The sequence below is a fragment of the Sorghum bicolor genome, chromosome 9 (assembly GCF_000003195.3).
Source record: "Sorghum bicolor cultivar BTx623 chromosome 9, Sorghum_bicolor_NCBIv3, whole genome shotgun sequence".
Classification (NCBI taxonomy): Eukaryota; Viridiplantae; Streptophyta; class Magnoliopsida; order Poales; family Poaceae; genus Sorghum; species Sorghum bicolor.
Window position 1 is genome coordinate 53,329,783 of NC_012878.2, and position 16,033 is coordinate 53,345,815.

The window sequence follows — 16,033 nt, forward strand, 5'->3', positions numbered from 1 at the left end:
GTTCGAGATAGTACAACGGCAAACGCAGGAGGAACGATGTGCTAACAAATTAGGCCACCATTTTGCTATGCCAAGAGACAGCTAGACAGATCGAGATATATAGTACAACGCCTCAGTCAGGGGTCGAGAGTATACAGCACATTATAGAACAGTGGCGAGTACACAGCACACAGTCGGACATGGTATACCTTGCACAAACCAAAACAGAAATTAACAATACCACGAAAACATCTGATACCTAGCTCCTTGACCAAAGAGCCTTTTATCCTCCCAAAAACATCCCCACATCCGACAGACACGACTATAGTTCATCGCTGTAATGGTAGAGGCAGTTCGTACCCCAAGTATCCAGAGTGTTTCCATTGATTGAAGCCCTGCCTAGATGCTTCAAGCCTAATAATAGATAAATTAAGGACAAATGGTCAGCAGCGTGAAACTTGGGTTCACATTTCTAACAGAAAATGTGCAAGCAAAAGCAAATGAACCTCAGTATGCATTGATAACAAACTGCACTCAATGAATACATTTTTTTTCTTATAAATTTATTAGAACCAGATTGGCCAGTTTTAGGCAAAATAGGTTGTGTGTGTGGATGTTTGCACCAATCCATTGAAGTAGCTACATGAGTATCTTACAGACTCAGGCACCTTAATCTTAATCAATGTGCATATATTCATTTGATTGATCAAACTGTAATGCAGTTCAAGTACCTTGTTGGCAATGTTGTTCGAAAGCCAGTCAAGCCCCTCGTACAAACCCTCACCAGAGGTAGCACATGTGCTCTGGATGTACCTGCAGTGAGTAAAGATGTACACATTAACGATTTGGATCACTTCAAATTCAAGCAGTAACAATTCTGTTGTCAAGGAGACATTTGCATGTTGCAAGCTGAGCAGAATATTTGGTGCTTAAGCTTAAATATTTGATTTATGCAAATTTACTGTAATACGTACTTGTTCCTTTCTGTATCAATACACTATTCCTTTGATAATCAAATAGTGCAGGAGTGCAGGACAGCACAAACTTTCAGAAACAGAGGACACATACCAGTGCCGCTGGCGCAGCGAGTGCAGGCCAAGCTTATCGGTGATTTCAGCAGCATTCATGGCATTAGGCAGATCTTGTTTGTTTGCAAACACCAAAAGCACAGCATCACGGAGCTCGTCCTACCAGCATAAGACAACAAAATAATGTCACTAGATATATGAAACCGTAAGAACTAAACTTTTTGAAAGACTGAAAAACATTTTACATGAGTGTTTTAAACTTAAATTAAAACAAAGGAAAGTGATACAGGCATTCCTCAGTGTAAGGTAATTTTAGAAAAAAAAATTTAAGACTAAAATATTTGAAACTAATAAACAAGTAGACTGATCTTGGCCCAAAAAAGTGCAACCATATGCCATCCATAATTACTACAGCAATCATAGTTCATTCAACTGCAAGCAGTAGTAAACTTGGATCTTACTTCGTTCAGCATCCGGTGGAGCTCATCTCTGGCCTCAACAACACGCTCTCTGTCGTTGCTGTCTACAACAAAAATGAGGCCCTGGGTGTTCTGGAAGTAGTGCCTCCACAGGGGCCGGATCTGTAAAAGAGCACGGAAATCATCAGAACACAAGAACATGCAGGCTAAAAGTAACATAGCACACAGCTGCAGATGTTTATGAAGGACAGGTATGTTCCAAATAAGAACTTGGAAGTTGAAGTTCTGTTTTTATGCAAATTTAAATGTATACCACATATCAAGATAAGGCATTACATTGAAGCCATGTATAATTCTGCATTATGGAAGTTATAAATTTCATATTATCATACAGCACAAGAAAATACCAAACAGCATGGTATGAAAAATGCCATAACCAAAACACAAAAGGTTTTAGGCAAATTCTTACCTTGTCCTGACCACCGACATCCCAAACAGTGAAACTAATGTTCTTGTACTCGACAGTTTCAACGTTAAATCCTGCATTTTCAAGGATAGCAAGTTTAATTGAAGGAACATAAATGATACTCAGATCACAAAGGCAAATTCTTACAACAGGAAAAATTGCTTTAGTATAAAGCTGTACTAAAAGCATAATATTACGCCTGGACAAAACAAACAACAGTAAGAAATATAGAATATGTTCACAAACTCATGAGCAATCCAGAAAGTCAAAATGTGGGTCATTGGTATGAGTGTATGACCGTAATAAAGCTTTTTAAAACAGACATAGGTAATTTTACTTTTGAAAGATGTCAAATAAGTCTATCCTATTAAGTCTATCCTATTAAGAACATCTTAAAAAACATAGGTAATTTAATGGCTTAATTAGGATAACAAAATGTCAAATAAGTTTATCCTATTAAGAACATCTTAAAGATGTCCCAAATGTGCATCACTAGATAAAGTGTTGAAAATGTTATCTAATGGAAGACTTCCCACCTCAGGTTGAACTCAGGAGGTCAACCATTAAAAAAGGTACAGCACATAACAATAGTCTGACAACTGACTAGTTTAATTAGCATCAGTATGGCAAAGCTTATGTCCCTTGTAGAAGTTAGCTTACAGGACTCAATTTTCAGAAAGCCAATGAGATGAAACATGTGGCCTTCGTGTCAAGATGGATACAAATTCTTAAATAATATTAACATGTATAGAAATTTAACTACATGTCAACTGTGAATTATCCCTAGATCCAATTTCCTACTAGAGCCCAAGGTATCAGTTATCATGCAACTTAGTCGGATGGAAGAATCGTTACACCTGCATAGTATTAAATCCTAGGCCTAAACTGGAGCTACAAATCACAACTTAGTAAGATGGAAGAATCATTACACCTGCATAGTACAAAATCCTAGGCCTAAACTGCAACTAGAAATCAAAGACTACATGCATTCAAAATTACCGACAGTTATAACAATATAAATAAGCATTGTGTAACAGCAGTAGCGCATGATACAGGATGTTGATGAGCGGCGTACCAATGGTGGGGATGGTGGTGACGATCTCGCCGAGCTTGAGCTTGTAGAGGATGGTGGTCTTACCAGCTGCATCCAGACCGACCATGAGGATCCTCATCTCCTTCTTGGCGAAGAGCCGGCTGAACAGCTTCGTGAACGTGAGCCCCATCTCCGCTCCTCCGCTGAGATGGAAACGAAAGCAAAGGGGTTCAGCCCATGGATCCACTCAGAGTATGCAGGGCAGATGATTAACAGTAACACCAGAAACAAAGCAACCGCAACTAGATCCACGGAACCCGATGCTACAAGCACGCAGATCCGAGGCAACGGCGCACGCGAACCGCGGGAACGGATCAGATTCCAGGGGCCGCAAGCGAGGAAAAACTCCCCGAGATTCGCGAGCCCCCGCGTGGTAACGAAGCTGAATCGAGCGGGGCCGGTCAAACACGCCCAGATTCCTCGAATAAATTCCCGCAAAATCGATGAAGCGTATCAGTGAAACTAAGGAATTGAGCTCCCCAGATCCGCTGGACCTAGCAGACAATCCGATCGCCGAAAGCGCGCAGAAACGCCGCGGCGGACCCAATCGTAAGTGATCGGATTGAGGCGGGTTCACATCGACCAAGAGCTCAGCAGGATTGAGGAGTTCTAACGAAGAATTTATAGGAGGGAATGGTAGTTACCGAGATCGCGAGGCCGCGCCCTGGTGATCAGGTGATCCCTTCTCTTCCCTGCGGGTGCGGGCTCGGATCGCAGGGGAAGAGAAATGGGGGAGGCGGAGGAGGGAGAGGAGAGGCCAAGGCGTCGCGCACGGAGAGTGGGATATATAGGAGGAGGGACATGGGTCACGGGCAGGTGGGCCCAACGAGTTTTTGGAGCGCGGCCTGAGGGCCTGCTGGTAAGTGGGGCCAGCAACGTAAGGCAGTGCGGATAGCGTTTGTGTGGTAAAATGCGTTTGCTCCCCTCTAAAGATTTCGAATTGCATATGTACCCTTGTTCTAGGTTGTGCTTCGAGATGAAGCAAATACCTCAACTCCTCAAGCAAAGGTACAATTGTGGTTCGTAATGATTCATTCACGTGTGTTGAAGTAAAAAATAGTTATGTTAATTTTATATTAGTTCATCTCAATGCATATACGGCCCTGGTTAATTTGAAATGTTAAACTTTAACTTCTATCACATCAAATATTTGAATACATGTATGAAGTACCAAATATAGATTATTTACGAAACTAAAAACATAGAGAGTAATTTACGAGACAAATTTTTTAAGACTAATTAGTCCATAATAGACATTAATTACAAAATAGAATAAAAGAGCTATAGTACCTGTTAAACTTTAACACCTCCAACCAAACACCCCTAAATGCAACTAAATAAGACCTCAAGATCTTTGCGTCAATCATCGTTCAAATTTCATCAAGCTATTTCTATCTTTTTATAACAACTTTGATTGATGAAAGTGCTATCTAAATCATCATTTTCCCAATGCGGGGAATTCACATGCTTATCATTATTTGTTGTAAAGAATCTCTAAAGAACGATTCCTGCACCAAACCAGGCCATCTCATTGGGCCACGTCACCTGGTTTTCCTTCATCCGTAAGATTCCAAAGGAACGGTCCTCGAGCGTTCCTCGAGCGTTTTAGCGTGGCACGGTTCTCTAGCGTTTTAGCGTAGCCTGTATACAGGCCGGTTCCAAAGGCTTCGTGAAGCCTCTGGTAAATCCCGGACAGTAGATATATTTTTTACCCTGTCGTTCCCTCTTCTCTTATCACGAACGCAGAGAAGACAAATCCAGTCAATCGAAAGGTATGTCATCTTCTTCTCCAGTAAAATTGAAATCTCGTAGTATCTATGACCATCCCCTTTCCACCTGGAAAAAAAATCTTAATCAAAATCCTACCCAGTCAGTGGTCACAAGTATCATCCTTCAGATCCAATCGTCGCACCCAACCATCCACACCGGCTATCACCGCCGCCGGCGAACTGCACGGGCACAGCCAACGGCGCTCGGCGCCCCTCTGCCTTGCAGCGCCGCCACCCTCTGGCCTCTGCTCGGCTGCGGTCACGTCCCGCACCGGAGATCCGGCCACGCCCGCGCTGGTAGAGCGGCCGCGATGGGTGCAGACGCGGCGGCCGCCGCTCGGGCTGCGCGAGGGGCTCACGACCGCCTCCCAACTCGAGGTCCCCAGGCCGCGCGGTTCTTGGGGTAGCGACCCCAGCGGCCGGCGTAGGTGGGATGCGAGCACGGCGACCCCAGGCGCTCCGGTCTCTAACATCCTGGCGTGGGCAGCCCTTGCAGTGAAGATCTCGACGTATGGTCTGTTCGCATACGCGGCCACGTCCAGGCCCGGAGCAAAGCACGTTGCCAAGGGCAACCATGCTGCTCGACAGCGCCATTCTGGTAGCTTCTTACCTTCCCCTTCCGGAGCGAGTGGGTCATTGGGTGGGGTTCTTCCACCTGAAATAAAAGACCACCTGCCCTGCAGCTTACTGCCGATGCCATGGTGTTGCTGTTCTGCTTCCTGATTTGGACGAAGAGGAAGCAGCTACGAGGGACCTGCTCTGTGGAGAAGCGAAATGAATATGCCCTTTTTTTTGTGGAGAAGGGAGGGGGGATGAAATCGCATCCTGCTTGGAAAAGGGGAAGATGCTACTAGCTACTGCGGTGGTAGTGCTGCCTGTTCTGTGCAGCAGTGCAGTGTCTGCTACGGATGGAGTTTGGCTGAACCTTTCATGTGCTATACTGTGACGACCTGATGGAACATGGGCTCCACACACCAATCCTCCTCTATTTTACTGGCCTTGCTGATTTTCCTCACGAATTAATGGCTGAGTTCCAGCCAAACCTTTCCTCTTGATTCCTTGCGTTATTGGCCTTCTGTCCTTTATCCCTTATTTTCAAGCTTATATAAAATAAGAACTCGAGTGATTTGTTCGTTCAAGAAAAGTATCTTATTTATTAGTGTGCCCTACATACAAATTTTGCTTCCTATATGGTCTCAAACAGTCATGTTTTCTGGATGGCTGAATTTTGACAAAACTTCTATTTATATATTTTTTCTGGACAAAACAATCTGATCAAACCACATAGAAGCCATTAGTTTACAGCGTCATGTAACATGATAGAAGACCATTTAAACAATAAGCTAACTGTTATTTCAGTTTTCTATTACTTCAATTGTTTAATAAGAAATTTACCATGTATTTACAGGTGTCGTCACAGAGAACTGATCCGAAATAAGTAAAGACTAAAGAGTCCAAAAAAAGCTATGTAATACCAACGACTAACATTGTTTACCAATTCATATTCCCATAACTGATATATTAAGTGCCTCTTATGCTTTCAATTGTGCTATATATACTGCTATTGCCTATAAACAATGTGTGTCTATTTCTAATACTAATATTGTGTTCACTTTTTTGTTAAGCTCATGTGTTAAATCTAGCTAGAAACTACATAGACAACAAGTCTAACGTACCTTGTATTCCTTTTTAAATGTATGTTAGATAATTGTTTAGTCTCTGCTACAAAGTGTGTATTTTTCTCCTCTTTTATCATGAGTTACTAACTTATTCAACGTTTTTTTGTTCAGCTATAAATATAAAAAATATAACAAAAAATATATATTTTTTTGTACAAACCTACATCTATCTATCTATCTCTATCTCTCTCTCTCTCTCTCTCTCTCTCTCTCTCTCTCTCTATATATATATATATATATATATATATATATATATATATATATATATATATATATATATATATATATATATATATATATATATATATATATATATATATATATATATATATATATATATATATATATATATATATATATATATATATATATATATATATATATATATAATCCTATACAAATATACTTCGCTGAAATATTTATATATTCTATAGCTGGAAAGACACACATAAATAAATATATACACAGCCCCATATGGTCCGCACCAAGAGAAAAGACCAACCTATTGCTCCTATAGATATTCAGCCACATTCTAAAAAGATTAGGCAAGAAAAAATATCATCAATCCAGATAAAGAAAAGGAAACAAAACAATGAACCTAATGAAGAAAAAAACAATTCAAAAAAAATATGCTCGCAAATTACTTCTAATCAAGGCATGGTGTCATATACACCTGAGTATATTCAACACTTAAAAGAATCTTATGATAAACGATCATATTTGGGTGAACCAAATAATCGGTGTAAACACTGCGGAGCTATATTCTGGTACAATGAACGTAACCAAACAGAGAGCAGACGCAGTAGACAAGTTCGCAGTAGACAAGTTATATACACAAACTGTTGTAAAAACGGGAAAATAAAGATACCACCATATAAAGACCCTCCTGAATTTCTATCACGGTTAATTAATGATAGAAAAAGCACAAAATCAAAACATTTCTTACAAAGAATAAGGCAATACAATAGCCTCTTTGCATTCACATCAATGGGTGCAAATATAATAAAAGACATTAACAAAGGAGAAGGACCATATATATTCCGTATCAATGGACAGATACATCACCGTATAGGATCATTACTTCCAGAACAAGGTCAACCTCCACAATACGCTGAACTATATATTTTTGATACAAAAAATGAAATTGAAAATAGAATTAAAGCGTTACACAAAGAAGACCCTCAAGAAAAAGATATAGATCCAAATATAGTAGAAGAACTTAAAAATATGCTTGACAAATGTAACCCATTGGTAAAAATATTTCGCCACGCCCGAGATTTACTAGAAGAACATAATGGAATAGATGTAAGCATACGTATAGTAGGTGCTCAAAAAGGAGATCCAATACAATATGAGATGCCACACACCGAAGATTTAGCCATGCTAATAGTTGGTGATCTGAATCTAGAAAAATACAAAAGAGATATTATCGTTAGCAGTAGAAACAAAGGCCTTCAACATATAACTATTTTCCACCCAGCATATATGGCTCTACAATATCCACTACTTTTCCCCTATGGCGAAAGAGGATTCCAACTAGGGATACCATATCATCATGAAAATGAAATGTACAAAAACAAAGATAGAAAAAGGAATACTGTTACAATGCATGAATATTATAAATATCACATGCACTATAGACCAAATCAACCAAATCCATTTTTGTGCTATGGTAGACTATCCAAACAAGCCATAGTAGACGCTAGGGCAATGGAGGATGAAGATAGATTGGCGTATATTGCTAGAAACCAGGACAAATTAAGAGTTGAATACTTACAAGGAGTTTTTGATGCCATAGAAAAAGGACTAACTGAAAGTAATCAGGTTGGTAAAAAAATGTTACTACCATCAAGTCACACAGGTTCTAAACGCTATGCTATACAAAATTACCATGATGGCATTGCTATTTGTCGTGTATACGGACCTCCGGACCTTTTCATAACATTTACATGTAATCCAAAATGGCAAGAAATAGTTCATACCCTAACACATGGTGAACAACCCAATGATAGGCCAGATATTATAATACGAGTATTCCATATGAAACTACAACAATTGATAGAGGATATTTGGTCTGCCCAACTATTTGGTCCAATATTAGCTATCTTATATTCAGTCGAATTCCAAAAAAGAGGATTGCCCCATGTTCACATCATAATATGGATAGATAAAAAAATTAGTCATCAACGCTGAAGTAATAGACTCATGGATATCTGCTGAGATTCCTAACCCAGAAGATGATCCTTTAGCTTATGTCCTTGTATCTGAACATATGATGCATGGGCCATGTGGGGACAAAAATGATAAATGTCCGTGCATGAAAAAGGGAAAATGCTCAAAATATTATCCAAAAGATTTTACTGAAGAGACCACGTTCACAGATAATGGATTCACTCTATATCGTAGACGAGATACCAATATGTATATCCGAAGAGAAAATCATAACTTAGATAATAGATGGGTAGTTCCATACAATATAAAACTGCTTAAAAAGTATCAAGCACATATAAATATAGAATATGTAAACAAAAGTAAATTCTTAAAATACCTATACAAATATGTTAACAAAGGACCTGACCAAGCATCGATCACATTCCAACGCATAAGAACAGGAGAACACGAAGGTTCAAATGAGCAAGTTAAAGATATAGATGAAATTAAAGAATACCTAGATTGTCGATATATATGTGAACAAGATGCTCTTTGGAGATTATTAGAATATGACATACATTACCATTGGCCACCGGTAGAAAGATTGCCTGTACATTTACCATTACAAAACATGGTCCCATTGTGTCAAGGGACAAAGCTAAAAACAATTGCTAAAGATCCAAAATTCCAAAGAACAAAATTAAACGAGTGGTTCGAAGCTAATAAGTTGTATGAAGATGCAAGGAAACTCACATATTGCGAATTTCCGCAAGAATGAAAATAGGATGATAAAAATAGAAAGTGGACAAAAAGACAAAGAGATTTTAAAATTGGTAGACTATACTATGTAAATCCAATAGAAGGAGAGCGTTTCTATCTACGGATGCTGCTTATGATAGTCAAAGGAGCACAAAGCTACACAGATATAAGAACATATAATGGAATAGTCTATCAAACATTCAAGGAAGCATGTGCAGCACGTGGACTCCTCAAAGATGATAAAGAATGGTACGATACATTTACTGAGGCTGCGAATTGGGCCAGTGCAGCACAACTGCGGTACCTATTTTTCACCATGCTATTATTTTGCAACTTACAAGATGAGCGAAAATTTTATAACGAGAACTGGAGGAAAATGACCGATGACATTCAACATTATCTCATTAATAAATATCACCCAGTTGCATACACTCCAACAGATACTGAACTACAGGACATGCTACTACAAGAGCTCGAAGAAATATTTTCGAAGAATGGAATTTATATGTACAACTATAACCTTCCACAAAAATCATCACAGTACAAAAGTGAAGTAAACAACCAATTAATTCAAGAAGAACTAAATTATGATTGCAATGAGTTAGAAGTACAATCAAATAAACTTTACCAGCAACTAAATAATGACCAAAGAATTGCATTTCATTCCATAATAAATTCTGTTCTAAATAAAGACCCAAATATTTTTTTTGTCATTGGTCATGGTGGAACAGGCAAAACATTCCTATGGAACACTATAATCGCATATTTGAGAGCACAAAGAAAGATTGTACTTACAGTTGCGTCATCAGGAGTTGCATCTTTGCTACTTCCAAATGGACGCACTGCACATTCAAGATTTAGAATTCCTATAGATGTGGATGAACTTTCAATTTGCGATATTAAAAGAGGAACAAAATTAGCAGAGCTCGTTGTTAACACAGATCTTATCATTTGGGATGAAGCACTAATGACAAATAAGCAATGCTTTGAGGCTCTTGATAGATCACTTAGAGATATAAATTCTGAAAAACAACCGAAGTTACAAGATGTACCATTTGGAGGAAATGTTGTAGTACTAGGAGGAGACCCGAAATAAATATTACCAGTAATCGAAAATGCTACAAGAGCACAAATAATTAATGCCTCCATATTTCGATCATATCTATGGAAATACACAAAAAGGCTTTACTTACATGAAAACATGCGATTGAAAAAAATCGAGGCAAACACATCAGAGTACAAACAATTAAATGAATTTAGTCAATGGATATTAAGTATAGGAAATGGAAGCACGGAAAATAACTCTACATCTGACACAAATGAACTTTCAGATTGCATTGAAGTTGAAATCCCAGATGATTTATTGATAAAAAAAGCAGAGGACAAGATAAGGGCTCTTGTAGAGTCAACATTCCCTGATTTTAGATCAAACTACAGCGATCCCGAGTATCTCAAAAATAGAGCAATATTAGCGACGACAAATGAAATAGTGGATGAAATAAACGAGTACATGCTTAATTTATTACCTGGAAATGAAGTTGAATACTATAGTGCAGACTCAATATCCAAATGCACAGATACTTGTAATGATGCTGATATATTATACCCTATCGAATATTTGAACAGTCTAAGTGCAAACAATTTCCCCACCCATAAACTTAAATTAAAAATAGGAGTCCCAGTTATGCTCCTACGAAATCTTAACCAGAGTATAGGATTGTGCAACGGAACAAGATTAATAGTAACAAATCTTGGACAAAATGTCGTAGAGGCAATAATTATAACAGGAACACATGTCGGAGAAAAAGTCTATATACCTAGAATAAATCTAACCACACAAGGTTGTCGTTGGCCGTTTGTTATGTGTCGTCGACAGTTCCCAATTAAAATTTGCTATTCTATGACGATAAACAAAAGCCAAGGACAAACACTATCCAATGTAGGAGTGTACCTAAGAAAACCTGTCTTCACTCACGACCAACTATATGTTGCGGTATCTCGAGTAAAGGATAGACAAGGGCTAAAAATATTGATAGAAAATGAAGACGGGACATGTGGAAATAAAACTACAAATATAGTATATAAAGAAATATTGAACATGGTTTGAAATATACAAATACTTGATTGAGCCTATTTGTTTGTATTATACATCTTCACATTAACTATTATGATTTAATTAAATGTATTCCTTTTTACCCCTGCAGGTTTCATTGCATCGTTGAGCTAACAATGCAGGTAGTGTCTCCACCGACATTATTGTTTTTACTACTATCTAAATTTAACAGAGATTAAGAATTCTCAGTAACCAAACTGCAGGGCAAAATAACTCCATTATCAGAGCTCCGTCCCATGAACACTCTGTATAATATTCATGTCAGGGTGTCAAGGACTTGGGAATATAGGGGCAAAAGTGAAAAAAATCCTCTTATCCATTTTGACATGGTGGTCATTGATCAAAAGGTATAACTACAGACTCCTTTGACAGCAATTTTTATGACATGTTTTTTCTCAGTATTTTTTCTGCAAAACAATTGTTTTCCTATGTACTTATCTTGGAATATTACAAATTACAGGGTTATGCGATGTACTGTGAAGTATCTCCAGAAGTTCTGCCTCATGTGAAACAATATTTAGAAGAAGGAAAGGTTCTCTACATATGGAAAGCATGTGTTGAACGGGCTAAGCCTGGGTACAGAGTTGTAGATGCTCCTTACATGTTAAAATTGATCATGAGAACAGAAATCTTTGAAGGAAATAGCAACGACACAAGTTTCCCAAAGTATGTATTTTCATTGACCCCAATCGAAATACTACCACAATATGCAAGAAGGACAGATCGTTTCCTAGGTAAGAAAAATATTAGTTTACACATTATTTCTTGCCTTCCATTTGATCTACACATATCCATCAAATATACTAGCAATCTTTGCCATATGTTCAGGTATCATGACTTACAATCCTTTCTTAATGTAGATGTCATTGGAAAAATCACTGCCATCTCAAATGCAGCTGTAGCGCGTAACACATCTGGAGACCTTATGATGCGTAGGCTAATAACACTTCAAGATCATAAGTAATGTTTCAAATTTCAAAATATAGATTTGCCAACTCATAGACTAATTTTGGCATAAAGTCTCAATTGCTAGATTTCTCCCAATTACTCGCAGGGGAAACACAATTGATTTGTCACTTTGAGGACAAAGGGCTCTTGAATTTGATGCTGAGGCGGTCTTCGATATTGGTCAAAATCATCATGTCATAGCAATTTTTGTGGGCACACTCATGAAAATATATCGAGAAGACTACAAATTTCTCAGTGGAACTTCAGCATGTAGGTGGTATATTAATGAAAATGATATACCAGCAATGAGAACTTTTCAAAGAGGGTATTATTTCAATTCTGAATATAAATACAAACATCAGTGTCTTGACCCTATACTCATTTTTCGTTGATTATTATAACTTCCAAACAGATTGCCATCTCAAGTGACACCAATTCAAAAACTGCAACTCCAAAGCGAAGACTACATGGAGCAAGGTGTCGAAGAAAAAACTCTGTTTGACCTCAAACAGATAGATCCTTTGAATGATAAGGTCAAAACTCAACTCCTTGTATTATATAGAAATAAAAATTGCTTAAGTCTCTATACATCAGCCATCACTCATTATATTTTTGTTTGTTAACTATACATATCCAGAACAAAATATTTCAGTGTACGGTCACACTGATATCTTTAGCAGAAAAAGAGCAATGGTGCTACAGAGCTTGCAAAGTCTGCAACTCCACATTAATACTAGGCAATGATGGATATGACTGCACAAAAGATGGCTGCTCATGCAAGCAATATGATTGGAAGTAAGAAAACTCCTCCATAACCAAACCTGTAACATACATTCAGTAGTTGATCTTTAAAAGGTTCGTTGACTACATTTTTTGTATGCTTCAGGTACAAAGTTTGTTTCATTGCAGCAGATGACACTTACAGCCTTCAATTCATGTTTTTCGAGAAAAAAGGGGTAGAACTCATTGGAAAAAGTGCAGAGACCCTAAGGAAAAGGTATGATCCAAGCTCTATTCCACCTGAAATAGCACAATGGATTGGCCATAAATTCACTTTCATAGTGAAAGTGCTATTCAAAAGAAGTATCAAAAGCATTGAGCCTTCTTTTGAGGTGGTTATGATCAAAGAAAGACATGGAAAACAAGCAACATTACCAAACATCATACACGATGTATCAAATGAAGATCTGCCACCACTGGTAACAATATCATCAAAGAAAAAGATCGAACAGGTGTGGCAAAAGCTAATTTATTGTTTAGTCCCTCTTATATTACATGTATTTATGCTAATTATAAACTTCTTGTAGGCATCATTATCATGCACTCCTCAATTCACAGATATACAAGACATGGACATAGACCACCAATCTCAGTAAGTACTTACTGTCTTGTAGGCATATCCTTTTTTCTTCTTCTAATATTTTTTGCAATAATTACAGTGCTTGGGATACCACAGAGAAACATACCAAATCACAGGTAACCCTTTTTACAATACCAAAAAAAAATAATTACAAAAAATCTATAGAACATAATATATATATTTTTTTCTGAATCTTTTCCAAGAACGATGACGATGATGAGAACAAGCATGAGAAACAGGCAAGGAAGAAGCTAAAAATTAGAGAAACAGGCGAGGAAGAAGCTAAAAATTAAGGAATGAACAAAGGTAAGTTACCCTTACTATTTGTACCTGTAAACTTCAACAACCAAATACATCCACTACGTGCAACAATTTTTTTTTTCTTTTCATTTTTCCCTTCTCTATTCCTCAAATTCTACCTTAAATTTAACTGCACTCCTCTTCTCCTGTGTTCATCTACACTACACTTCAATGTATGGTTACATATGAGAAAAACCTCTTTAGTACGAAGATAAAATATGGATATAAAGGCTGCTATATAACATTGAAATCAGAACATCTTTTCATACCACTCATGATATAATTTTGTTTTACTGTACTTCCCCACAAAATAACAAGTGCATACATTGTTTTATGAGAATAACAAAATTTCTATTTCTCTACAAAGAACAACAAGCAGTTAGTTTGATTTGCATTTTTGCCATGTCCACAAATTCCTGCTATGTCAAAGTAATATAAATTGAAGAGAGCTCAGGGTTTTTGCTACAACTTCGAAACCTAATATGGTATAAATTTTCAAAAGGCTTCTAGACAGATAAAAATCTCTCTACAGTGCCTTTGAGGATTAAACTTTCATCTACTAATATTCTACGGACATCATGTTTCTCCCTACACCTGGATCCCACTGCTTTATTTCAACATATACCCCAATTCAAGATTATATACAATACACAAAATATTATATTTCAAATGAAAATATTAGTTTACTAAGCATACATATATATGCTTCCTTATTTTTCTTATTTGTGGCAGGGCCAGACAACTAATAGTATGGAAACTAAACAGAGGGATATCTTGGTGTACAGGCAAAGGCAAATATGGACTGCTGCTTTGCTTACAGTTGTGCATACAACTTTTGTTAACTAATGCTCTTACTATGTAACTTTTGGTCGAAAACATGGCTTTTGACAGCCCAGAAGTTTTTTGGGCAACATAGAACAACATAGATGATGCATATCTACCTTTTGAGGAGGAAAATCATGTTCACTGCCTCTGCTAAGACGTGCTCTATATATATATTACTTTCTGTAATGGCAAGGTTGTAACCAATATGCTTTGTTGAGAATTTATCACCACCCACAATGTTGCCATAATTCTTCGGATACGCAACTAAACCTTATTTGGTAAATTATCATCCTGGTTGCTTATTATTACCAATCTCCAATTATACTTGTTTGTCTGCCTCAACATTATCACCTTCACATCCAACAATAGATACTGCTGCTACTCTGTGTGCTGCATAGAAGAGAACGCTTTTTTTATAAGAGATTAGAATGCTTTAAACAGGCCACACACTGGCCATAAGCGGCAACGCCGCGAGCATTTCTAGTAGATAGTTCTATTCGTAATTAACGAGATGCACATCAATATATAAATTATTACAAGGATGCATGGAAGATGAACATCGTGCACCATTTTCAGCACATTGAAAGTAGATTAAGCACCCGCGTTGGTTGGGATCCATATCTTATCTTATCTTATATCTTATATTCTTGAAAAACAAAATCTCACTAACTATTTTTCTCAATATGTAAGTTATTCGACTAGACAATGCACTGTCACATACAATTAACATCCACTAAGTAAAACCTCACTAGCTATTCATCTCAACATGCATGTTGTCCAACTAGGCAATTCACTATCACATACAATTAAAATATATTTTGCACATACAGTTGTAATGTCCATATCAATAAGACACATAAGAATTTTATTGTCTACATCATCCTACTAGGCAATTCACTAATCTGTAACCCCACGTCAACGCGTGGGGTTGTCTACTAGTTAAATATAAATCATTGCCTTTAATTTGTTTGTTGTAAATAAAAATAGAAAAAATATTGGATAGAGACATGTACCGATCTCTGGGCTGGGGAACCAAGGACAAACATTTAAATAGCGAAATACTCATTCACAAAAAATCATTTTCTAGAGTTAAGTTAAATTTTTAAAACTTTGATCAAATTTCTAAAAAAATGCTAAAATTTAT

At 37.3% G+C, this 16,033-nt stretch overlaps 2 protein-coding genes across 2 annotated transcripts; one reads left to right on the forward strand and one right to left on the reverse strand.

Moving 5' to 3' along the window:
• LOC8064160 (ADP-ribosylation factor 2) lies at window positions 9-3,786 on the reverse strand. The gene is made up of 7 exons (XM_002441244.2): window positions 3,630-3,786; window positions 2,968-3,128; window positions 1,896-1,966; window positions 1,469-1,588; window positions 1,048-1,166; window positions 711-792; window positions 9-393 (listed from the first exon to the last, which is right to left on the reverse strand). Exons 2-7 carry the CDS (start codon window positions 3,113-3,115, stop codon window positions 388-390), a joined length of 546 nt encoding a protein of 181 aa, XP_002441289.1. The 5' UTR covers window positions 3,116-3,128; window positions 3,630-3,786; the 3' UTR covers window positions 9-387.
• LOC8077029 (replication factor A protein 1) lies at window positions 4,564-15,194 on the forward strand. Its single transcript, XM_021448291.1, is given in 14 exon segments — window positions 4,564-4,757; window positions 6,163-6,216; window positions 11,546-11,578; window positions 11,660-11,803; window positions 11,917-12,190; window positions 12,317-12,416; window positions 12,511-12,729; window positions 12,817-12,937; window positions 13,042-13,199; window positions 13,291-13,636; window positions 13,712-13,776; window positions 13,844-13,880; window positions 13,968-14,070; window positions 14,797-15,194. Coding segments are annotated over 11 exon segments (1,560 nt in total). The 5' UTR covers window positions 4,564-4,757; window positions 6,163-6,216; window positions 11,546-11,572; the 3' UTR covers window positions 14,058-14,070; window positions 14,797-15,194.